Source organism: Capricornis sumatraensis, chromosome 18 (assembly GCF_032405125.1).
Source record: "Capricornis sumatraensis isolate serow.1 chromosome 18, serow.2, whole genome shotgun sequence".
NCBI lineage: Eukaryota > Metazoa > Chordata > Mammalia > Artiodactyla > Bovidae > Capricornis > Capricornis sumatraensis.
The window spans coordinates 78,002,844-78,025,268 of NC_091086.1; the positions used below are offsets into that span (position 1 = coordinate 78,002,844).

At 52.1% G+C, this 22,425-nt stretch overlaps 2 protein-coding genes across 2 annotated transcripts; one reads left to right on the forward strand and one right to left on the reverse strand.

The window, feature by feature from the left end:
• The first annotated feature begins 20 nt into the window (after positions 1-20).
• Positions 21-12,640, forward strand: CCDC127 (coiled-coil domain containing 127). The gene is made up of 3 exons (XM_068990619.1): positions 21-88; positions 1,160-1,290; positions 10,158-12,640. Exons 2-3 carry the CDS (start codon positions 1,170-1,172, stop codon positions 10,811-10,813), a joined length of 777 nt encoding a protein of 258 aa, XP_068846720.1. The 5' UTR covers positions 21-88; positions 1,160-1,169; the 3' UTR covers positions 10,814-12,640.
• A 4,618-nt stretch (positions 12,641-17,258) lies between these two features.
• On the reverse strand, positions 17,259-22,202 carry LRRC14B (leucine rich repeat containing 14B). The gene is made up of 2 exons (XM_068990398.1): positions 21,313-22,202; positions 17,259-17,904 (listed from the first exon to the last, which is right to left on the reverse strand). Exons 1-2 carry the CDS (start codon positions 22,200-22,202, stop codon positions 17,259-17,261), a joined length of 1,536 nt encoding a protein of 511 aa, XP_068846499.1.
• Between the last annotated feature and the right edge of the window lie 223 nt (positions 22,203-22,425).

Below are 22,425 nucleotides of genomic sequence, written 5' to 3' on the forward strand. Positions count from 1 at the left end.
CCGGGAGACTGGGCAACGCCGCGCCTGCGCAGAAGGGCTGGCGGGCGGGGGCTCTCAGGGCGCCTGGTCGGTGAGTTCCCGGCCGGAGGTAAGTCGGCGTTTGGGGGTCTTCTCGGGCTCCCCCGATTTCTCCTCATATCCAGACAGTGTTGGGTTTTTCTGGAGATTACGGCAGTTTTGTGAGACGGTACCGGGGTACCCGTCCCGCTGTCTCTCCGGGACGGAGCGGGAGTTCCGGTATCGGGCAGTTGGACGGCGGGCCGCCAGCTTGGACCGATGTTCCTCGGTCACCGGGGCGCCCAGCCCGTTCGGGGCCCTCTGCGCGTCCCGGGGCGGCGGGTGCGCGGGCACCCTCTGGAGCGCGCTGTGCGAAGTGGAGCGCAGGCCCTGAAGTTTGTGGGGTCGGGGGCGGAGTGCCGCTCCCAGCCCTGCGCTTTGAGGGTCGTGAGCTTCGGTACATCAGATCTCTGACTTTTTTTTTTTTTTTTAATTGTGCTGGCCACAAGCACCTTCACAATAACTACTGAGCTTTTGTGTGTGTGTGTCATTTCTTTATTGCCAATTAGGATTTTATACCTTTAGGCGTTAAGCAAGTATTTATTGGAAATCCTATGAAGAGTCTTTGAAGCTGAATTGAGTTTCTTTTGTCTATATTCACCTCCTTCTATTTGTGTTTCAGTTATTTGAAACACATCACGCTCGCCTACGATTTTCGAGTTGCTTTAATCTCGTAAGGCTCACTGCTGTGGAGCCCATACCTAGATCTGAACAAAGTTTTTTAAGAGAGAGAGGAAAAAAAAGGCTCACATGGACCACATGCTGTGCTTAGTCGCTCAGTCGTGTCGGATTTTTTGTGACCCCATGGACTGTAGCCCGCCAGGCTCATCTCTCCATGGGGATTCTCCAGGCGAGAATACTGGAGTGGGTTGTAATGCCCTCCTCCAGGGGATCATCGAACCCAGCTCTCCCACATTGCAGGTGGACCCTTTACCGACTGAGCCGTCAGCGTAGCCCAAGAATACTCCAGTGGGAACCCTGTTCCTTCTCTAAGGGATCTTCAGGACCCAGGAATCAAACCAGGGTCCCCTGTAGATGATATATTGTGAGCAGTGTATTTTGTTCCATTTGTGTGGTTAACGATATTATTATTTACTTCAAGGTGTATCTCCATGAATAACTTAAATGACCCCCCAAATTGGAATATCCGGCCCAATTCCAGGGCTGATGGAGGTGATGGAAGCAGATGGAATTATGCCCTGTTGGTTCCAATGCTGGGACTAGCTGCTTTTCGTAAGTCGTGATTCTCCTAACTTTTTTTCTGGGCTCAAAGTGTGGAGCCCAGAGATCTTGGGCTTTGAAACCTAACAAATGTTGACTGGGGAAAAATGCACAGTGAGCTGTGAAGACTGTATCACAGGATGTGTGTGTGTGCGCTCAGTTGTGTCCGACTCTTTGTGACCCCGTGGTTTGCAGCCTGCCAGGCTCCTCTGTCCATGGGATTTTCCAGGTGAAAATACTGGAGTGGGTTTTCATTTCCTTATCCAGGGGATCTTCCCAACCCAGGGACCGAACCCATGTCTCCTGCATTGGCAGATGGATTCTTTACCACTGAGCCGCTTGGGAAGCCCTATAAGCCAGGAGAGAGCCTTTCAGATACCTGTTAGGAACTGCTCTGCTGAGGTAGAGGAGGAGCCAGGGAATACATGTGGTCAGGCTGCATCTTGGTGAAAGATTACTCCTCCTCACGAAAGAAAAACCAGGTATCTCAAGTTAATGATTTTAGTATGGGAAGGTGCAAGAATCTGGGGTCATTAAAATTCTTCCGTAAGTATGTATCTTAAGTATGTTGGGTCTCATGTGTCCAAGACAGAGGGCGTTCACCCTGAATGCCTTTCAGGGTGAACGTGTAGGTCACTGACTGCAGTGGCTAATCATTTAATCATAAATGGCAGGCACCAGTCTTTGTTTACACAGATGCGTACTGTGTGTCCTGGTCAAGTGATTTAACCCTCTGAGCCTCAGTTTCTCTGACATTGTAATTATCTTAGTGCAGTGTGAGGGTTAAATAAGACACGATAGAGAGATTTGGTGTGGAGTGATCAGTAACTGTTCATTCTTTTCAAAGCTTCGTTGCTCTGAAGGGGGCTCCCTTGCTTCAGTTGCCCTCATAAGCGCTAATGAGGAAGAGCGAAGCAGGCATGAAGGAAAAGCCGTTTTCGATGTCTGTGTACTGTTTAGGGTATCAGTCTTTGGGAGACTTCATCCCTGAAATCTCTGCTCAGGCTGACTAGAAATTCTACATTGAATCCACTTTGTACCACTTTGGGGAAATTACCAGTCACTGGTCCCTTGTAATTTTTCCAGCTCTTAGTTTTTATCCGGACTATTGAGGTGGCCAAAAAGTTTGTTTGAGTTTTAAACTTGAACGAACTTTTTGGCCAATTCAATCCCTGATGAATTTCTTGATGGTTAGGAGTTGATTTTATGTTTTGTCATTGTTGCAGAGGAAGAAACTTTACACTTTTAGGTTTTTCTGGCTGGTCTAAGAATTAAATTGATACGAGTTAGAGTAACAGGAGAAAATAAAACCAAGGTTCCTAACATCTACCCATCGGAGAGAGCTGGGGCTTCCTAGGTGGCTTATTGGTGAAGACTCTGCCGCCTGCCTGTGCAGAGACGTGAGAGATGTGGGCTTAGTACCCCGGTCAGGAAGACCCTCTGGAGGACAGCACGGCATCCCACTCCAGTGTTCTTGCCTGGGAAATTCCATGGACAGAGGAGCCTGGTGGGATATGGTTCATGGAGCAAAGAGTTGGACACCACTGAGCACACGCACAACAACCACAGCATAGGAGAGAGCCAGGAAAGCCGAGCAACCCAGCAAGGTGCACAGGCTCTCCCCTGAGATGCCACGCTCAGCTCAAGACAAAAGAGGGAGCTTGGGGTGGGGAGAGTTAGTTACCAGAGAACAGGAGAAGCACAGAGATTGAGGGTAAGGTTCTTGTGCAGACTTAGGCTGTAGCCGTTTCATTAGATAACTTTCAGGCAATTTGGTTACCCTGTTCCTGGCACAGTCAGGGAGACTCCGTTACAACTGGAGACTTCTCTTATCAATCTAAGTGTTTCTTGTGTTGTTAGTTAGGCTCTAAGTCGTCTCCAACTCTTTGCAGCCCCATGGATGGTAGCCTACCAGGCTCCTCTATCCATGAGCTTTCCCAGGTAAAAATACTACTGCAGGTTGCCATTTCCTTCTCCAGGGGATCTTCCTGATCCAAGGATCAAACCTGTGTCCTGCACTGGCAGGTGAATTCTTTACTGCTGAGCCACCAGGGAAGCCCCAAGTGTTTCTTATGAACGGGTAACTCCTACTTGGTTTTCAAAGTCTCTTCCATGTCTGCTGTTTCTTAAAAAATAACCAGTTGATGTAATCCTTACGCCAAAGAGACCTTTTTTTTTGATTAGTAGAAAGTGCAATTATTTAGAGAGAGACACACTCCACAGAATATGGTCCATCTTAGAAGCAGAAGCCCTGAAATATGGGGTGGTTAGCTTGTATAGGCTGGGTAATTTCATAGGCTAATGAGTGGGAAGATTATTCTCATTATTTGGGGAAGGGCGCAGGGATTTCCAGGAATGGGCCACAGGCTACTTTTCGGCCTTTCATGGTTGGCTTTAGAACTGCTCTGGAGTTGGGCATCGTGCAGTTCAGCATGCTGCTGTGTTACAGTGAGCGTACAATGAGGCTCAAGGTCCACTGGCAGTGGATCCTGCCATCTTGGACCTACTTGGCTCTGACCAGTTGCAGGAAGATCAAACCAGTCAACCCTAAAGGAAATCAACCCTGAATATTCACTGGAAGGATTGGTGCTGAAGCTGAAGCTCCAGTACTTTGGCCACCTGATGGGAAGAGCCAACTCATTGGAAAAGTCTGTGGTGCTGGGAAAGACTGAAGGCAAAAGGAGAAGGGAACGTCAGAGGATAAGATGGTTCGATAGCATCACCAACTCGGTGGACATGATTTTGAGCAAACTAGGAGACAGTGGAGGACGGGAGCCTGGCGTGCTACAGTCCATGGGGTCGCAAAGAGTTGGACATCACTTAGTGACTGAACAACAGCTGCCTGCTAAGTTGCTTCATTCATTTCTACTCTTTGCAACCCTATGGACTGTAACCTACCAGGAGCCTCTCTTCATGGGATTTTCCAGGCAAGAATACTGGAGTGGGTTGCCATGCCCTCCTCCAGGGAATCTTCCTGACCCAGGGATTGAACTCGTGTCTCCTGCATTGGCAGGCAGGTTCATTATCACTGGCACCAAGGGCTATGTCATTCTTTTAAAAGTTGTGCCCTGCCCCCTTCCCTCCTGTTTCATTCTCCCTTCAGATTTTAGTCCCATGTTCTTATGGAAAGCAGAGGGGTGAAGCTCCAATTTCTGTGGCTTCAAGGCTGAGGAGGGGTATTGACCCTATCTGTCAGGGAGTAGAAATCTCTGGATGCCTGGTCTAGGACCCCAGGGGCAGGATGGCTTCTTGTTTGCAGTCGGTTTGGGCTGGAATCCTCTCATAGCTGTCAGCTTGATGTGGAGCTGTTATACAGCTTCCACAGCCTTCCTGCGACTCTTCTTGATGACGAAGCACTTTGTATTATATCAGACTACAAAAATAACTATCTATAAATGACAAAAAAATTGTTGACTAAAAAAAAGGATGTACAGGTGAGAGTTGAGAGTTAAGTTTTCTTTGGGGAAAAATAAGGGTTGCAGCCTGGGAGGCAGCACCTCGGATCGCTCTGAGACAGAGCTCCAGAGAGGAGGTGGGGGAAGGCCAACAGAGAAGGTTTTGGTGAAGGGGGAGTTGAATGCAATCAAGCGCTCATTTTACGAAAGGTTTTCTGCTAGTCACAGGAGCTTGTGTCACCATGAAGGGATTCAGTGCCTTTTTAGATATGTTGTTCAGTTGCTAAGTTGTGTCTGACTCTTAGTGATCCCATGAGCTGTAATGTGCCAGGCTTTCCTGTCCTTCGCCATCATCTGGAGCTTGCTCAAACTTAGGTCTATTGAGTTGGTGGTGCCATCCAACCATCTCATCCTCTGTAGCCCCTTTCTCTTCCTGCCTTCAGTCTTTCCCAGCATCAGGGTCTTTTCTAGTGAGTTGGCTCTTCACGTCAGGTGGCCAAAGTATTGGAGCTTCAGCATCAGTCCTTCCAATGCATATTCAGGATTGATTTCCTTTAGGATTGACTGGTTTGATCTCCTTGCAGTCCAAGGGACTCTCAGGAGCCTTCTCCAACACCACAGTTCAAAAGCATCAGTTCTTAAGTGCTCAGCCTTTTTAATGGTCCAACTCCCACATCCCTAAGTGACTACTGGAAAAACTGTAGCTTTGGCTATATGAACATTTTGTTGACTAAGTGACATCTCTGCTTTTTAATATGCTGTCTAGGTTTGTCATAGCTTTCCTTACAAGGAGCAAGTGTCTTTGACTGGCTACAGTCCCCATCCACAGTGATTTTGGAGCCCAAGAAAAAATTTGTTACTGTGTCCCCTTTTTCTCCATCTATTTGCCATGAAGTGATGGGACCAGATGCAATGATCTTAGTTTTTTGAATGTTGAGTTTTAAGCTAGCTTTTTCACCTTCCTCTTTCACCCACATCAAGAGGCTCTTTAGTTCCTCTTCACTTTCTGCTACTAAAAAACATACTATCTGTTATTAAAAGCAGCATTTCAAGAAAACTTCGAAGAAGCCAAATCCAGTCTTGGCCCAGCCTGCTTCCCTGGTGGCTCAGAGGTTAAAGCGTCTGCCTGCAATGCAGGAGACCTGGGTTCGATCCCTGGGTCAGGAAGATCCCTTGGAGAAGGAAATGGCAACCCACTCCAGTATTCTTGCCTGGAGAATCCCATGGACGGAGGAGCCTGGTTGGCTATAGTCTACGGGGTTGCAAGGAGTCTGACACGACTAAGTGACTTCACTTTCACTTTCTTTCACTCCTAACAAAAGCCATTTACCCAAGTAAATTTAATCCAGTCTTAGAAAATCTTGATCATGTAGAACTTTCTCTTCCAGGATTTTTTTCTCATTCTTTACACCTTCTTTTACTGAAAACATACATCCTACTTTCAAGTTTTTTTTTCTTTTTCCACTTCAAGCTATTTTTTTCTTGATGACAGATTTGTGACATATAATAAGATCTTATTTGACCTTTAATAAACCTAGGTATAACAGAAATACTGTACTTGACAGTGATGATTCTAAAGACATGTCTCTATTAGTCAAACCTAGAAACAAGTCACCTTCACTACCAGATATTAATTTAGTGTTGAATATTTCCTAGATCACATGTACCGAAAATTCTTTTGGGCCAGTTTTATACTCCTGAGTACTTATATAAGCACTTGTGCTTAATTGCTCAGTTGTGTCTGACTCTTTGCAACCCCGTGAACTGTAACCTGCCAGGCTCCTCTGTCCATGGAATTCACCAGGGAAGAATACTGGGGTGGGTTGCCATTTCCTTCTCCAGTATAAACAATTAAGTCAATTAAGCAGAGCTCTTTTATAAATTAATTTTGGTTATACCACACGTCTACAACATGCAAACACAGAGGCCTCGAAGCTCTTATTTCAGATTTTCAGCCCTGAGTCAGTGTGTTGTTGTCGTTTAGTTGCTTAGCAAACATAAGGCCGGAAGCTAACTGTGGCTCAGAGTCAGGTGCTGCAGTGTAGAACCATCGGTTTATGGTGGTTTAGTTGCTCGGTCGTGTCCGGCTCTTTACAACCGCATGGACCGCAGCACACCAGGCTTCCCCGTCCTTCACTCTCTCCCAGTATTTCCTCAAACTCATGTCCACTGAGTTGGTGATGCCATTCAGTCATCTCATCCTCTGTTGCTTCCTTCTTCTCCTGCCTTCAGTCTTTCCCAGCATCGAAGTCTTTCCCATTGAGTCAGTTCTTCGCATCAGGTGGCCAAAGGATTGGAGCTTCAGGTTCAGCATCAGTCTTTCCAATGATGGAAGAGGTCAGTTTTCATTCCAGTCGCAAAGACTGTTTAACAAACTAGCACAAAGTTGCACTCATCTCACACACTAGGAAAGTGATGCTCAAAATTCTCCAAGCCAGGCTTCAACTACATGTGAACCGTGAACTTCCAGATGTTCAAGCTGGATTTAGAAAAGGCATAGGAACCAGAGATCAAATTGCCAACATCTGCTGGATCATTGAAAAAGGAAGAGTTCCAGAAAAACATCTACTTCTGCTTTATTGCTTATGCCAAAGCCTTTGACTGTGTGGATCACAACAAACTGGAAGATTTTTCAAGAAATGGGAATACCAGACCACCTGACCTGTCTTCTGAGAAATCTGTATGCAGGTCAGAAAGCAACAGTTAGAAATCTGTATGCAGGTCAGAAAGCAACAGTTAGAACCAGACATGGAACAACAGATTGGTTCCAAGTTGGGAAAGGAGTATGTCAAGGCTGTATATTGTCACCCTGCTTACTTAACTTATATGCGGAGTACGTCATGGGAAATGCCCGGCTGGATGAAGCATAAGCTGGAATCAGGTTGCCAGGAGAAATATCAATAACCTCAAATGTGCAGATGACACCACCCTTATGGCAGAAAGCAAAGAAGACCTAAAGAGCCCCTTGATGAAAGTGAAAGAGGAGAGTGGAAAAGCTGGCTGAAAACTCAACATTCAGAAAACTAAGATCATGGCATCCAGTCCCATCACTTCATGGCAAAATGATGGAGAAAGTGTGGAAACAGTGAGAGACTTTATTTTGGGGGCTCCAAAATCACTGCAGACACTGACTGCAGTCATGAAATAAAAAGCCGCTTCTTGGAAGAAAAGCTATGACCAACCTAGACGGCATATTAAAAAACAGAGACGTTACTTTGCCAACAAAAGTCCATCCAGTCAAAGCTATGGTTTTTCTAATAGCCATGTATGGATGTGAGAGTTGGACTATAAAGAAAACTGAGCACCGAAGAATTGATGGTTTTGATCTGTGGTGTTGGAGAAGACTCTTGAGAGTCTCTTGGACCACAAGGAGATCCAACCAGTCCATCCTAAAGGAAATCAATCCTGAATATTTATTGGAAGGACTGATGCTGAAGCTGAAGCTCCAGTAGTCTGGCCACCTGATGGGAAGAACTGACTCATTGGAAAAGGCCCTGATGCTGGGAATGATTGAAGGCAGGAGGAGAAGGGGATGACAGAGGATGAGATGGTTGGATGTTATCACCGACTCGATGGACATGTGTTTGAGTAAACTCCAGGAGTTGGTGATGGAAAGGGAAGCTGGATGTGCTGCAGTCCATGGGCTCACAAAGAGTTGGACACAACTGAGCGACTGAACTGAACTGAAAATCACTGTATATGGTGATTGCAGCCATGGAATTAAAAGCCACTTGCTCCTTGGAAGAAAGTTACGACAAACCTAGACAGCATATTGAAAAGTAGAGACGTTACTTTGCCGACAAATGTCCGTATAGTCAATGCTGTGGTTTTTCAGTAGTTGGGTATGGATGTGAGAGTTGTATCATAAAAAATGCTGAGCACCAAAGAACTGATGCATTTGACTGTGGTGTTGGAGGAGACTCTCGAAAGTTCCTTGGACAACAAGGAGATCAAACCAGTCAATCCTAAGGAAATTAACCCTGATTTCAAATTGGGTTTGAAATTTATGTGGAGGACTGATGCTGAAGCTGAAGCTACAGTCCTTTGGCCACCTGATGCAAAGAGCTGACTCATTGGAAAAGCCCCTGATGGTGGGAAAAATAGAAGGTAGGAAGAGAAGGGGATGACAGAGGACGAGATGGTTGAATAGCATCACTGGGTCAATGGGTGTGAGTTTGAGCAAGCTCCAGAGATGGTAAAGGACAGGGAAGCCTGGTGTGCTTCAGTCCATGGGGTCACAAAGTGACTGAGTGACTCAATAACAAAAGCAGCAATTCGTAACGTGGAGCATATCCTATACCAGTGAAATCATCACACTGTCTTGTCTTGTTATCAGAAAAGACCAAAACTCTCACTGAGGATGGAGAAGGTCTGGAGACAGCACCCAGAACCAGGCTCCAGCTGGTCGCAGGCTTTGTGGTCATCAGCTCTGTTTCTCACTTTGGCTTGTCAGTTTGTGGAGCAGAGCAGGGTATTACCCACCCCAGCTGCCCACACCTTATGTCTCGTGTTTGTGAGGTTATGGTGGAGCTGTGTCTCGAGGCTGAAATTCTGACTTCTTATTTGTATGACCCCCTAGCAGGATATAAGCAGCCATCTTGGGCCTTACTTGTTTACTAGTGATGACCGGGCACAGCTTTGAACACACTTTGAACTTTTTTCAGTTCTGTACTAACCTGGCCAACACTGTGAAGCATACTTGCCCATGAGTGAGTGAGTGAGTGAGTGAAGTCACTCAGTCGTGTCCGACTCTTTGTGACCCCGTGGACTATAGCCCACCAGGCTCCTCCATCCATGGGATTCTCCAGGCAAGAATACTGGAGTGGGTTGCCATTTCCTTCTCCAGGGGAATCTTCCTGACCCAGGGATCGAACCCAGGTCTCCTGCATTGCAGGCAGACGCTTTAACCTCTGAGCCGCCAGACTTGCCCATAGTCATTTTTAAACCTTGCCAGTGGTCTGTGGGGGCCGTGTGCCCAGAGTATAGGCACGAGGTGCTATGCTGGAGGTATGTTTTCTCAGCCCTCAGACGTTACGAGGCTGGAAGGGGTCTCTGCAGTCTTGTTGGGCTTCTCTTGGGAGAGCCCTTACCTGATTTGAAGCACTCTGCACATTGTATGTGTGCTTACTTGCTTTAGTCTTGTCTGACTCTTTGTGACTCATGGACTATAGGCCACCAGGCTCCTCTGTCCGTGGGATTATCCCAGCACGAATACTGGAGCGGGTTGCCATTTTCTCCTTCAGGGGATCTTCCCTACCTGGGGATCCAACACGCGTCTCCTGCACTGGCATGTGGATTCTTCACCATCTGAGCCACCTGGGAAGCCCACATAGCTTCATACAAACTATTCATTTTGTTTGTCTCAGGACTTAAGAATTTATTGAAATGTTCTATAGCAGTTTTATGTTTCCTGTAAATAGAGATTATAACTTGAGCTCTGGTGTTCATTATGTGTGTTTTCCTCCCCCAAATTATTTGTGTCAGGCTGGATTTGGTCTAGGGAGTCGAGAAAAGAAATAGAAAAGGAGAGAGAAGCTTACCGTCAGAGGACAGCCGCCATCCAGCGGGAGCTTGAAGCCAGGTACCATGCCACAATCGCAGAAAGCCGGCGGGCCGTGGCACACTTGTCCCTGGAACTTGAAAAGGAGCAGAACAGAACAACTAGTTACCGGGAAGCCCTCATCTCTCAGGGGCGCAAGTTGGTGGAAGAGAAGAAACTTCTGGAACAGGAGCGGGCTCAGGTCCTTCAGGAGAGGAGGCAGCCCTTGCGGAGTGCATACCTGCGCTGCCTGGGCCAGGAGGAGGACTGGCAGCGCAGGGCCAGACTCCTGCTGAGCGAGTTCGAGGCCGCGCTCACCGAGAGACAGAGCATCTACTGCAGCCTGGTGCTTCCGCGCCGCAGGCGGCTTGAGCTCGAGAAGAGCTTGCTGGTCCGCGCATCCACCGACCCGGTGGCTGCGGACCTCGAGATGGCAGCTGGCCTCACTGACATATTTAAGCACGATACGCACTGTGGGGACGTCTGGAACACCAACAAGCGCCTAAACGGGAGGCTCATGTGGCTGTATCTCAGATACTGGCAGCTAACCATTGAGCTGAAGAAGTTTAAGCAGGTAGAGAAAGCCATACTGGAAAAGTAAGACAGGAGTGAACCGCTCCGGGTCAGAGTTCTGCGCTTCGGGTTTGTCTCGGGTTTTCCGACGCTCACGGCTCCTCCTGCCAGCGCTCCCTTGCTGTGACCCTGCATGCGTGCCGCAGCCTCTCAGCAGTGGCCATGCCTGTCACCCTCTGAGCAGGACAGCGAGCCTCTGTCCCCTGCAGCAGCTGAGGACACAGTCTCAGAAGCAGATAAATATTTTATTCAGCAGAACAGGATGACCTCACAGCTTTAGAGTAAAATTGTTTTTAAGAATGTCCAACACAGCGTTCATCCTATAAGTCATTTGGTCACTCCCTAAATAAGTTCTGTTTTCTCCTCAAATTATTTTTCTCTCTCCTAAAACTACAGTTAGAAGTTGTCAGGTAGCAGTGAGGACTGCCTCAAAGATGGGAACAGATGGTGGTGACGCCAGCAAGCTTTCGTGGTTTGAAGCTTTTTCCCATCAGAGTGTTTCTGCTTTCCACTTGATAACCCTTGTGGGTGTTTGGAGTTTGCTGTGTCTGTATTCAGTAAGCAGATACTATTTATTTAGGTTGGTGCAAAGGTAATTGCAGTTTTGCATTGTTGAATTTTGCTGTATGATATTGAAATACATTCTTAAATAAATGAAGTTGTTTTGAAAGTGCAAGTGTAAGTCACTGAGTTGTGCTTGACTCTTTGTGATCCCATGGGCTGTAGCCCTCCAGGCTCCTCTGTCCATGGGATTATCCAGGAAGAATACTGGAGTGGGTTGCCATTCTCTTCCCCAGGGGATCTTCCTGACCCAGGGATTGAACCCACATCTGCTTTGCAGGCAGATCCTTTACTGTCTGACCCACCAGGGAAGCCCGAGGTTATGTGTTACATCATTTTAATGCACGTTTCTCACTTCATGTTTTTTTGTTAATGATTTATTACTTGCTGTTTATTTTAGACTAGGGAAATGATGTTAGACAAAAAGCAGATAGAGCGATTTTCTTACTTGAGTTCAAAATAAGTCATAAATCAGCAGAGACAACCAGCAACATCAGTGACGCATTTGACCCAGGAACTGCTAACAGACATACAATGCAGTAGCTGTTCAGGAAGTTTTGTAAAGGAGACGAGAGCCTTGACAATGAGGAGTGCAGTAACTGGGCATCAGAAGTTGACAGTGACCAGCATTGGAGCTGATCCTCTTACAGCCACACGAGAAGTTGCCAAAGCACTCAGTGTCAACCATTCTGCAGTTGTTCAGCATTTGAAGCAGATTTGATAGGTGATAAAGCTCGATAATGGGGGTGCCTCATGAGCTGACTGCAAATAAAATCGCGTTTCTCTTATGCAACAACGACAAACCATTTCTCAATCGGATTATGATGTGACAGAAAATGGATTTCATACGACAGCTGGCAATGATCGGATGAGTGTCTAGTGACGAGAAGAAGCTTCAAAGCCCTTCCCAAAGCCAAGCCTGCACTGTAACAAGGTCATGGTCGCTTTTGGTGGTCTCCTGACTGTCTAACCCACTACAGCCTTATGAATCCTAGTGAAACGACTACATCTGAGAAGTATGCTCGGCAGGTTGACGAGATGCACCAAAAACTGCAGTGCCTACAGCTGGCGTTGGTCAGCAGAATGGGCTGAGTTCTTCTCCATGACAGTGCCCAACCACACATTGCACAGCCAGTGCTTCAAAAGTTGAACAAATTGGGCTACAAAGTTTAGCCCCATCCACCATATTCATCTGAACTCTTGCCAGAGACTACCACTTCTTCAAGCATCTCAAGGACTTTGCAGGGAGAATGCTTCCACAACCAGCAGGATGCATAAAATACTTTCCAAGAGTTCATCGAATCCCAAGGCATGGATTTTTAATGCTACAGGAATGAATAAATTTCTCATTGGCAAAAATGTGTTGGTTGTAATGATTCCTGTTTTGATTAATAAAAATGTGTTTAAGCATAGTTATAATGATTTAAAGTTATGATCCGAAACCACAGTTACTTTTTCACCAACCTAAATATTAGCAATGGGCTATATTTAAAACACCTGCAATTTGAAAGCAACAGTACCACTTTTTCTGTGTGTAATTCCTTACTCCTTACAAGGCTTTTAAAAATAGATTATCTCAATTTTTTTACTACAAACTTAGGTCCACTTTCCACAGAGCTAATGTGAATTGGCCTTTGTGTGTGTGATACACATCACTTGTGTCACCCTGACCCCAGTCTCGTGCAGTGAGCGCTCTTGCTATCCTTGGGGTAGGGGCTCCTGAGACCACCCCAGACTTGATGACTTGCTGGGAGGTCTGAGGACTCAATGCGTGGCTGTTCTCATACTTGAGGCTCATCACATAGAAGGAGGACAAGGCCAGCAGAGGGATACACACCTGGCAAAGGGGGAGACCACGCAGCTTCCAGCCACGACCCCCCGCCCCCCCACCTGCCTAGGGCCACACGGCCATGTGGATGCGCCTCAGAGACAGTTTCCCAGGTCTGTGTGGAGGGCCAGTCACACAGGCAGTCTGCCTGGCACAGACCCAAATCCCTGACTCCCAGAGGAAAGCAGGTGTGGGCGCCAGGGGCCATTCCTACCACTTGATGTTGGCAGGAGCCTCCGCAGCCCGGGTCCCAGGCACCAGCCGAGGGCCAGCCTGTCAGCAGCCTCCCAGGCCTGCAGTGAGCCCTTCTCTGCAGCCATCATGTCCAGGGTCATGCAGGTGGTCACAGGTCCAGTTCAGACCCAGGCAGCTGGGCTTCAGAACTGCACTGCCCCGAGTGAGACCAGGTCAGTTTTGAGGGACTGGCGGGTTTGTGGGCTGATGTGAGAGGTGCTCGCCTCCACCTGAGGAACCCCGAGAGCAGCTGTGCTCTCAACAGGGCTCTGGTCCTGCTGGCTTAGACAGCCGGGGGCTTGACTAAGGCCACCTCATGGGGCCTCAGGGCAGGGGTGGGGTGTGGGGGTCAGACCTCAGAGAAGAGCCAGAAATGGCTCGTGAACGACATCTTGAACCTTGGAGAAACCACCTTTTGGCCTCAGATCTCATTTTATCTTCTCTGCTGGCACACCAGCTCTCCCGCTTCTGGCCCCAGGGTAAAAACAGCGGCCAAGTTTGGGGGCTGCGGGGTTGTGTGGTGCTATGGTCTCTGAGTGGAGTCGGAGCAGCCGGGTGTGGCAGCTGTGGAGGAGGCACGTGCCCTGCAGGCCCTCCAGCAAACAAGGACCTGCACAAAGCACGGGGCTGCCGGCAGGGAGGGGAGGGCCTTCCTGGGTCTAGCAGGGGGCAGCTGATGGGAGAGCTGCAGGCTGAAGTCTCTGGGTCTTTGGGCACAGTCACCGTATGAGTCTGCTGGGTCCGCGGGTGTCTCCTCAGCTCTGAGTATACAATTGGAAAGAACCGTCTGGAACAAGAATTGTTAAGGTGGGACAGAGGCATTGAAGCCCCTGAAGCTGCATCCCTTTCTTGCCAGGATGGTCAGCAGGAAGCGGTGCTGCATTCCTGGAGGAAGGGCAATTATCAATCCACACAGGCCAAGGGGAGGTAAAGATGGGGCTCCCCACGCATCTAGGTTGTGGTCCCATAGGGTCTATCAGGGTCCCCATCGTCTCCCCATTCCATTCAACTGTCTGGCCCCTGGTAAGGCTGGGTGGGTTTAGGCAGATGACAGCACCTCAGGCTCCTCAAGAGCAGCCCAGTTGAGCCGCCATGTGCCACGTTGCTGGTCTCCTGACCCTTGGCACTCTGTCTTCCCCTGTGGATTGTGGTTTGCCCTCGTGTGGGAGCTCTGCTGTCTTCTGCACGAGAAGCACAAGGGTGGTCCTGGCCCTGCTGGGCACCCACGGTCACATTCCCTGCCAGCATCACTGGGCATCCTCAGGCCCACCAGTCTTGGGCTGGGCAGGTGCAGGGAAAACCCGCCAGGCTGGAAGCGGCATATTCAGTGTTGGGGCTGAGCGGGACCACAGCGACAAGTGAGTTCAATGCCCTGGGATGAGCGGGAGGTGTAGGTCCCAGTCGGGCCACCTGTGCGCCTCTGAAGTGCTCCAGACGAGCGTCCCAGGCTCTTCAGTTCCACGAAAGTGGGCTCTTCCTCAGGGTAGGGTGGGGGCAGTTGGGAGTGCTCTCCACCAGCAGGCCCCTGTGTGCACTCCTGCCGTAGATCTCAGGTCCTGTGTCGCCACAGTCTGCCCGGCTCTTCTCTCCAACGCTGCTGGGCTCAGCCTCACACGTGCCCGGTCAGAGCTGCTGACCGCCCAGAGGCCAGGTCTCGTTGAAAAACTTCCAGAGACACATACAGCAGAAGCTTCTCTACTCTTCAGAATTAGAACAAAATCGTTTCAAAAATTTGCCCTGTGCCTCCCAAGAGTCTTGCAAGAACAAAGTCCACGTGGCTGAAATAGGTGCCAGTGAGACTTGACCAGCACAGCACGTGAGGAGACGACGTGCAGGGGTGAGCAAGAGGCAGAGCTGACGAGCGCAGGGGGTAGAGGCCGCCACGTTGTCACTCCAGCCCGCTCTGTGCATCACTGCTCTCCCAAAGACCCAGGGGCTCTTCCTGACGCAGGGGTGAAACCCACGTTTCCTGTGGCTCCTGCATTGGGAGGCAGATTCTTTACCACTGAGCCACCTGGGAAGCCCTGTGGAATGCTATAGATAATTTGGTTTTGTTCAGTTGTTAAGTCATGTCCAGCTCTTTGCGACACCATGGGCTGTACCACACCAGGCTTCCCAGTCCTTCACCAACTCCAGAGCTTGCTCAAACTCATGTCCATCTAGTCAGTGATGCCATCCGACCATCTCATCCTCTGTCATCCCTTTCTCCTGCTTTGATCTTTTGCAGCATCAAGGTTTTTCCCAGTGAGTCAAGTCTTCCCATCAGGTGGTTAAAATATTGGAGCTTAAGCCTCAGCATCAGTCCTTCCAATGAACACCCAGGACTGATCTTTAGGATGGACTGGTTGGATTTCCTGGCAGTCCAAGGAACTCTTGAGTCTTCTCCAACACCACAGTTCAAAAGCATCAATTCAGCGCTCAGCTTTCTTTACGGTCCAACTCATATTCATACATGACCACTGGAAAAACCATAGCTTTGATTACATGGACCCTTGTTGGCAAAGTAGTGTCTCTGCTTTTTAATATGCTGTCTAGGTTGGTCATAACTTTCCTTCAGAGGAGTAAGCATCTTTTAATTTCATGGCTGCAGTAACAGCCTGCAGTGAATCTGGAGCCCAAGAAAATAAAATCTCACTACTTCCACTTTTCCCTTTGCCATGAAGTGATGGGACTGGACGCTATGATCTTGGCTTTTTGAATGTTGAGTTTTAAGCCAGCTTTTTCACTCTCCTCTTTCACTCCCATCAAGAGGCTGTTACTTTCTCTTTGCTTTCTGCCATTAGAGTGGTATCATCTGCGTATCTGAGGTTGGTGATAGTTCTTCCAGCAGTCTTGATTCCAGCTTGTTATTCATCCAGCCTGGCATTCCACATGATGTACTCTGCATATAAGTTAAAGAGATTAGAACAGGCAAGGGTCCTGTGGGGGAAGGGGAGAAGTGGGTGAACTTTCTGTTTTTAAATAAATCATTTTAACAAAGGAATACAAATGGCCAAGAAGCATATGAACACGCCCAGTTCCATGAACATCTAGGAAATACAAATTAATGCAAGACCTTTTCTTCATCCACTAGATTAAAAAAGAATACCATATCTGAGTAAGCCACACGTCTGTTTTATTAGCATTAATATTTAATTACCTTAATATGCAGCACTCTGCACAAATCTGATCTTAGTAGAAACCAAGTCTAAACATTGAAATTAACCACTCCTGAAGCTCCAGGACTCAGCTGCCAGAAGGCGCAACCCAAGCCCAGGGTCGGTGGAGGTATCAGAGCCAGAGGTCACCCCAGCTCTGGGGTCGGCCTGGCAACAGCGGAGCCCTCACCTACCACTTGCAGGCCGGAGGGCAGGAAGAGCCATTAACCAGCAAAGCCAATGTCCTCGCTGGACAGGGGTTTAAATATTCATACAGGGCAGCGCGGCAGACACCTGTACCCTGCAGCCCGGGGCCCGGTGCGCCCCTTGCTTTCACTCCCCCCGGCTGGTCGCTTTCATCCGTGTGCCCAGAGAGGTATCCTCTGTCCTTCCGCGCTCACACTGGCCTGTCCTCCCAGCACCCGAGCGCCGGTCCTGCCCCTTGCAGCTCACTCGACCCCTTACTGCCTGCGCAGCTCCTCAGCTCCCACTGTTGGGCGTCCGGCCTGCTCCCCCCCAACCCTGAGCGTGGGGCTCAGTAAGACCCCCGTTCTGTCTTTGCTCCCAGGGAAAGGGCGGAGTCAGGGCCGCGCTCCCGCAGCAGCGCCTGGGTGTTTTCACCAGGAGGCGCCCAGTTGGTGGGCGGGGGGATAGCCGGGGCGGGGGAGCCTGGAGGCCGAGCTGCGGACGCACCCGCCTCGGACGTGCAGGGTCTACTCCATCTGTTTCAGCACTCTGGAGAAGTTTTGTAGAGCGGTTTTGAAAGCTTGCAGCAAGAAAGCTCCGAGTTCATTGCTGGTTTCCTGAATGTCTGGGTCGAAACTCCCGAAGAGGGGTGTGGAGACCTGGATGTCGTCCCGGCCGGCGCGCAGCAGCACCGCGCGCAGGTCTGCCGCAATGGCGTCGTATTTCTGCTGGTCGAACTTGGACATGGCCAGCTCGTCCTGGGGGTAGGCGCTGCCCTCAGGGTAGCAGTCCCGGGGCACTGGGAACTCCACGCACCGCAGCCGGGGGAGCTCGCAGAGGGCGGTGAAGAGGCGCCGGAGCGCGAGGCCCGACAGCGGGTTCCCCAGGAAGCGCAGCTCCCGCAGCCGGCGGCAGGTGCCCAGCGCCAGGCTCAGCGCGCCCACGTGCCGGTCCTCGAGGCCGCACTCCTCCAGGGTCAGGGCCCTCAGCGTGGGGGCTGCCTGGCCCAGCAGCCGGTGGAAGGTGGCCGGGAACAGGTCCACCAGACAGTGCCCGCTGAGGTCCAGCACCTCCAGGTGGGCCGCGTGGATGCAGTTCGCCAAGAAGGTCATGTCTTCATGGTTCAGGGCGCAGTTGCCCACGTCCAGCACTCTCAGCGGCGTCCGGAGAGGGCTGCGGGCAAGGTGGGAAATAGCGGCTGAGAGCAGGCCCCGGGTTGCTCTGGAGCCTTGGGGTGAATCCTGTTTCAGGCACAGCAGACTGCGGCTCAGAGTTGCACCCACCTACCCGGGACTCCACTCAGCCTGAGAGCAGGACTGTTTTTCATTTTTAAGCAGTTGAACAAATCAAAATGAGAATATTTTGCGACATGTGAAAATGATGTGAAATTCAAGTTTCAGTGCCCGTAAATCAAGCATCATCTGAACACGGCGAGACCTTCCTGTGCGTCCTGTCTGCGGCTGCCCAGGTGCAACGAAGGGCTGAGTCACCAGACAGTGTGTAGCCTCCTGCAGTAGAGGCTTGAGTTACCTGAAGACAGGCCTGGCCTTTGTCCTCAGCCACCAAAGTGGTCAGTTTCTTCTGTCAACAGGGCTCTGTGTGTTCACAAGCTTGTGGGGCCGTGAAGTGCCTGTGAATTGGCAGGAAACGAAACCGTGGCTTGGCTCCGAATGAAGGGCTGGAGCGCACAGGTTTTTAGGTCAGGGAGGGGTCCATTCTTAGCTTGCCAGGGAACTGAAGACCCTCCTGTGCTCTGAGTAGGAGTCCTTGCCCCGCTCAGCGGCCCTCACAGACCCACACCCGCCCTGGGGATTCATGGCCTGGGTCTGGGGTCTCTGGGCTGAGCACCCAGTGCCAGGATGTGGGGGTCCACTCTCCACCTGCCTGCTGGGGCTCCCCTCCCACCTCACCCTGTATCTGTACCCTGGTCCCAGAGCTCCTGCGGTCTTCTTGCTGCCGACACAGCAGCGTGCCTGCTGTCCACCCACCGCGGCTCTGCCGGCCGTGGCTCAGGCCCTGAGCTGTGTGGAGTGTTTTCACCACCATCTCTCTCATGCCCACATCCATCCATAAGGAGCCCTCTCCCTGGCTGCCCTTCCCCACCCCTTAGGGGGCCTCCTGTGAGGAAAAGGGTCAAAGGGCAGGCCTGACTGCCAATGTGTGTCTGGGAGCTTGGATTTGGGAGAGGCCCCCCCTTCACCCGAAAAGGGGCCCCTGGCCTGAGCTGTCCACACAAGCAATGTGGTGCCTGCTGACACAGGCCTCCTTCTGGGATCTGAAATCTCCGTGCATGCCAGGCCGAGGTGCCCTCCCAACAAGCCCCCAATGAAACCCCTGGGCCTGGGTCTCCAATGTGCTCCCATGTGTCTGGAAAGGCGGGCCCTGAGCCCACACACAAACACGACTGCCGTGTGGCGCCGCCCGGGGACCCTCGGGACAGCCCTGCATTTGTGGTGCCTGGGGAAGTGCACTCACAACCAGACGACCCGGCACAAGCCCACAGGGCCGTCTTGTTGGCTCCGCCCTGACATCACCTGTCTTCCTGAAGCTCTGCACACTCGAGCTTCAGTCAGCTGGTTGCTGAGAGCCTGTCCAAAGCCCCAGAAGGTGCAGGTGTGCCGTGTGTCAGGGCTAAGTGGGAGGGAGGCAGACAGGTGCGTGCCCGTCATCGCAGCCGTCTGCTGTAATGCATCTCAGCAGTGAGTCTTCCCAGGGGGTCACCAACCCGGGGGCCGTGGGAGGCCTGCCCTGCCTGCTGGTCTTCCCGTCTCTCCACCTGGGTCTGCTGTGTGAGCCAAGGGAGCCGGGCCAATGCTCGTCCTGTGGGGCTGACCGCCCCGAGTCGGGCTCAGAGCTCCCAGGGCTTGGCCCGGCTCTTCCCTCCCCCCGTTCCTCCCCCCTGCTCCCTTCCTCACCTGTCCTTCAGCCCCCAGCCCAGGCTGCACCCTCGGTGTCTCCCAGAGCCGGCTTCAGCCCCAGCTCAGGCCCTTCACCTTCAGGGTTCCTGCCGGTTCCCTCTCCCCTAGCCCTCCACTCACTCAGGGGCCGGGTCTCTGCTCAAAGGTCACCTTGGAAACCGACCTTCCCTGGCCACACGGCCGGCTACTCCCTCCCACTTAGGCCTGACACACCGCACACGTGGACCTTCTGGGGCTTTGGATGGGCGCTCAGCGAGTGCGCAGAGCAGAGGGTCAGGGGAGACAGGTGAGGTCAGGGCGGGGCCAACGAGATGGCCCTGGGGGTTTGTGCCGGGTCGTCTGGTTGTGAACACGCTTCTCCAGGCACCACAAATGCATGACTGTCCCGAGGGTCCCAGGGTGCTGCCACACGGCAGTCGTGTTTGTGTGTGGGTTCAGGGCCAGCCTTTCCTGAGCTGGGCAACTGCCTGGTTGAGGAGCCGGGGTGGGGGATGGGGCGGGGAGCCCAGGAGCCCCAGGGAATAGAGGCCGTGCAGGCCCTGGCCAGCCACTGCATAAAGGAAAAATTCTGGCAAGCCAAGGGTTCCCTAAACCAGAGAAGACATCCTCACAGTCATTGGCTCAAGAAACGAGAGGTTATTTTCCATAATTTTTCTAAGTATATTCACAGCTGGTGGCCGCCAAGGTGGCGATCCTCGGTGGTGCCCTCCCCTGGCCTGGTGACCGGCCCTCACCACACCGTGAGCGGCGGCAGCAGCAGCGTCGTACTCTGCAGGGAAGGGTACAGGAGCCAGAGGGCTTGTGGAGGGGCCCATGAGCCAAGGAGCTGAGGTCTCCTGTGGCTCAGCCGGTGAAGAATCCACCCGCAATGCGGAAGACCCCAGCTTGATCCCTGGGTGGGGAAGAGCCCCTGGAGAAGGGATAGGCTACCCACTCCAGTACTCTTGGGCTTCCCTTGTGGCTCAGCTGGTGAAGAATCCGCCCGCAATGCAGAAGACCCCAGCTTGATTCCTGGGTGGGGAAGAGCCCCTGGAGAAGGGATAGGCTACCCACTCCAGTACTCTTGGGCTTCCCTTGTGGCTCAGCTGGTGAAGAATCCACTTGCAATGCAGGAGACCTGGGTTCGATCCCTGGGTTGGGAAGATCCCCTGGAGAAGGGAAAGGCTACCCACTCCAGTATTCTGGCCTGGAGAATTCCATGGACTGGAATCCTAGAAAATTCCATAGATTCCATGGGTTGCAAAGAGTCGGACATGACTGAGCGACTTGCACTTTTCACTTTTTTTCACTGACAACCATGGAAATGAGCCTAAGCCCCAGCACTGGGGTGATTTGTTACACCAAAAGGTAATTAATACACTGTGATAGAGTTACTTCTATGTTGCCTGCTTGCTACTCAGGACTCTTGTCTTTTCCTTACCACCTGGAGAGTCTCCTTTGAGGCATGGGACTCCCAGGTGGCCCCCAATGCCAGTCCCAGCTGGGCTTCCTCCCTCCCCATGGGTTAGCTGCTCTGGGCTGGGCAAAATCCACAGGGACTGGGCCTTGTGCCTGGTCAGTCACCAGGTCTGTGCACAGCCCCATGCTGCCCTGACCTGGGCTGAGGGGCTGAGGGCAGATGCCCCCCACCCCTGCCCCCTCCTTCCGGTCACCCCAGACTCACCCAAGCAGTGTCTGCAGCTTCCCGGTCAGCGTGGAGAAGGCCACGTGCAGCTCGGTTAGCTGCGTCATCCTGCTGAGCGCCCAGGCGATGGAGGCGAGCAGGGGCTCCTCGCCGTCAGGGGCAGGGGTGCTGGCGGGGGGCGCGTCAAAGGCCTTGGCGGGCAGGGTGAGTGAGACCAGCCGCGGGAAGCCCCCCTGGGCCAGCAGCTGCTGCACGTGGCCTGCGTGCAGACGCACGTTGTGCACCACCTCCAGCCGGCGCAGCTCGCGGGGCCCTGCCAGGCGCAGCACGTGCAGCAGCCGTCCCGGGTCCAGGCTGTCCGCCCGCAGCGAGAGGCAGCGCACGCGCAGAGGGCCGGGGCCTGCCGGCCCCAGGGCGCGCACCACCGCCTCAAAGTTGCCCGCGGTGACGAAGACGTCGGCCAGGACCTCGACGGGGCGCCGGGTGGCGCAGGGCTGCTCCTGCAGCTCGCAGCAGGTCCTGGCCAGCAGCTCCGTCCGGCCCCACCTGCCCAGCGCCCGCCCGCAGGGGCACCTCTGCACCTGCACATCTCGGATGCCCGTGAGGTCAGCCACCCGCAGCCGCCGGCAGCCCCTGCCCTGGAGCACGTGATCGGCCAGGCCGCGGATGCAGGCCTCCAGGCAGGCCCGGCAGGCCCGGTCCCGCAGGTCCCCCGCGTGGTCTGCGCTCGGACCCAGCAGAGGGCCCAGCCGAAACTCCTCCAGTGGCCAGTGCTCGAGAAGAAGGCGGATCACGGCGGACTGCTCCAGCAGGTAGCTGGCTTTGAAGAGCAGTGGGTATAGATTATGGGCCACGGCGTCCAGGCTCTGCTGGGCCCCCGGGGGGTGGGACACCAGGGCCACCGCGGAGATGAAGCGCAGTGACTGCATGGCCCAACTGCGGTCGCTGGGACTAAACCCCTGTGCTTCTGCTGAAGACCAGCCCCCTTCTTGCCTATTTTTAGCTGCAGCTGCTGCAAGCAGCTTGCCTTAGATGGGGTGGGGAGCCAACCCCCTGGTCATCTGATGGCTATTTTTGTCCTGGGTGCCCATTTGGCTCTGGCTGTGGAGGCGTCTGGCTGCTGCTGGGCTGTCTTGAAGGCGCTCAGCTGGG

Bases quoted from the DNA above. Each gene is read 5' to 3' on its own strand.
- LRRC14B (XM_068990398.1), bottom strand. From the start codon at position 22,202: ATGCAGTCACTGCGCTTCATCTCCGCGGTGGCCCTGGTGTCCCACCCC. The intron at 17,905-21,312 runs GTGAGTCTGGGG...CCTTGCCCGCAG, and splicing joins AAGCTGCAGACACTGCTTGG to CCCTCTCCGGACGCCGCTGA.
- CCDC127 (XM_068990619.1), top strand. From the start codon at position 1,170: ATGAATAACTTAAATGACCCCCCAAATTGGAATATCCGGCCCAATTCC. The intron at 1,291-10,157 runs GTAAGTCGTGAT...TATTTGTGTCAG, and splicing joins GCTGGGACTAGCTGCTTTTC to GCTGGATTTGGTCTAGGGAG.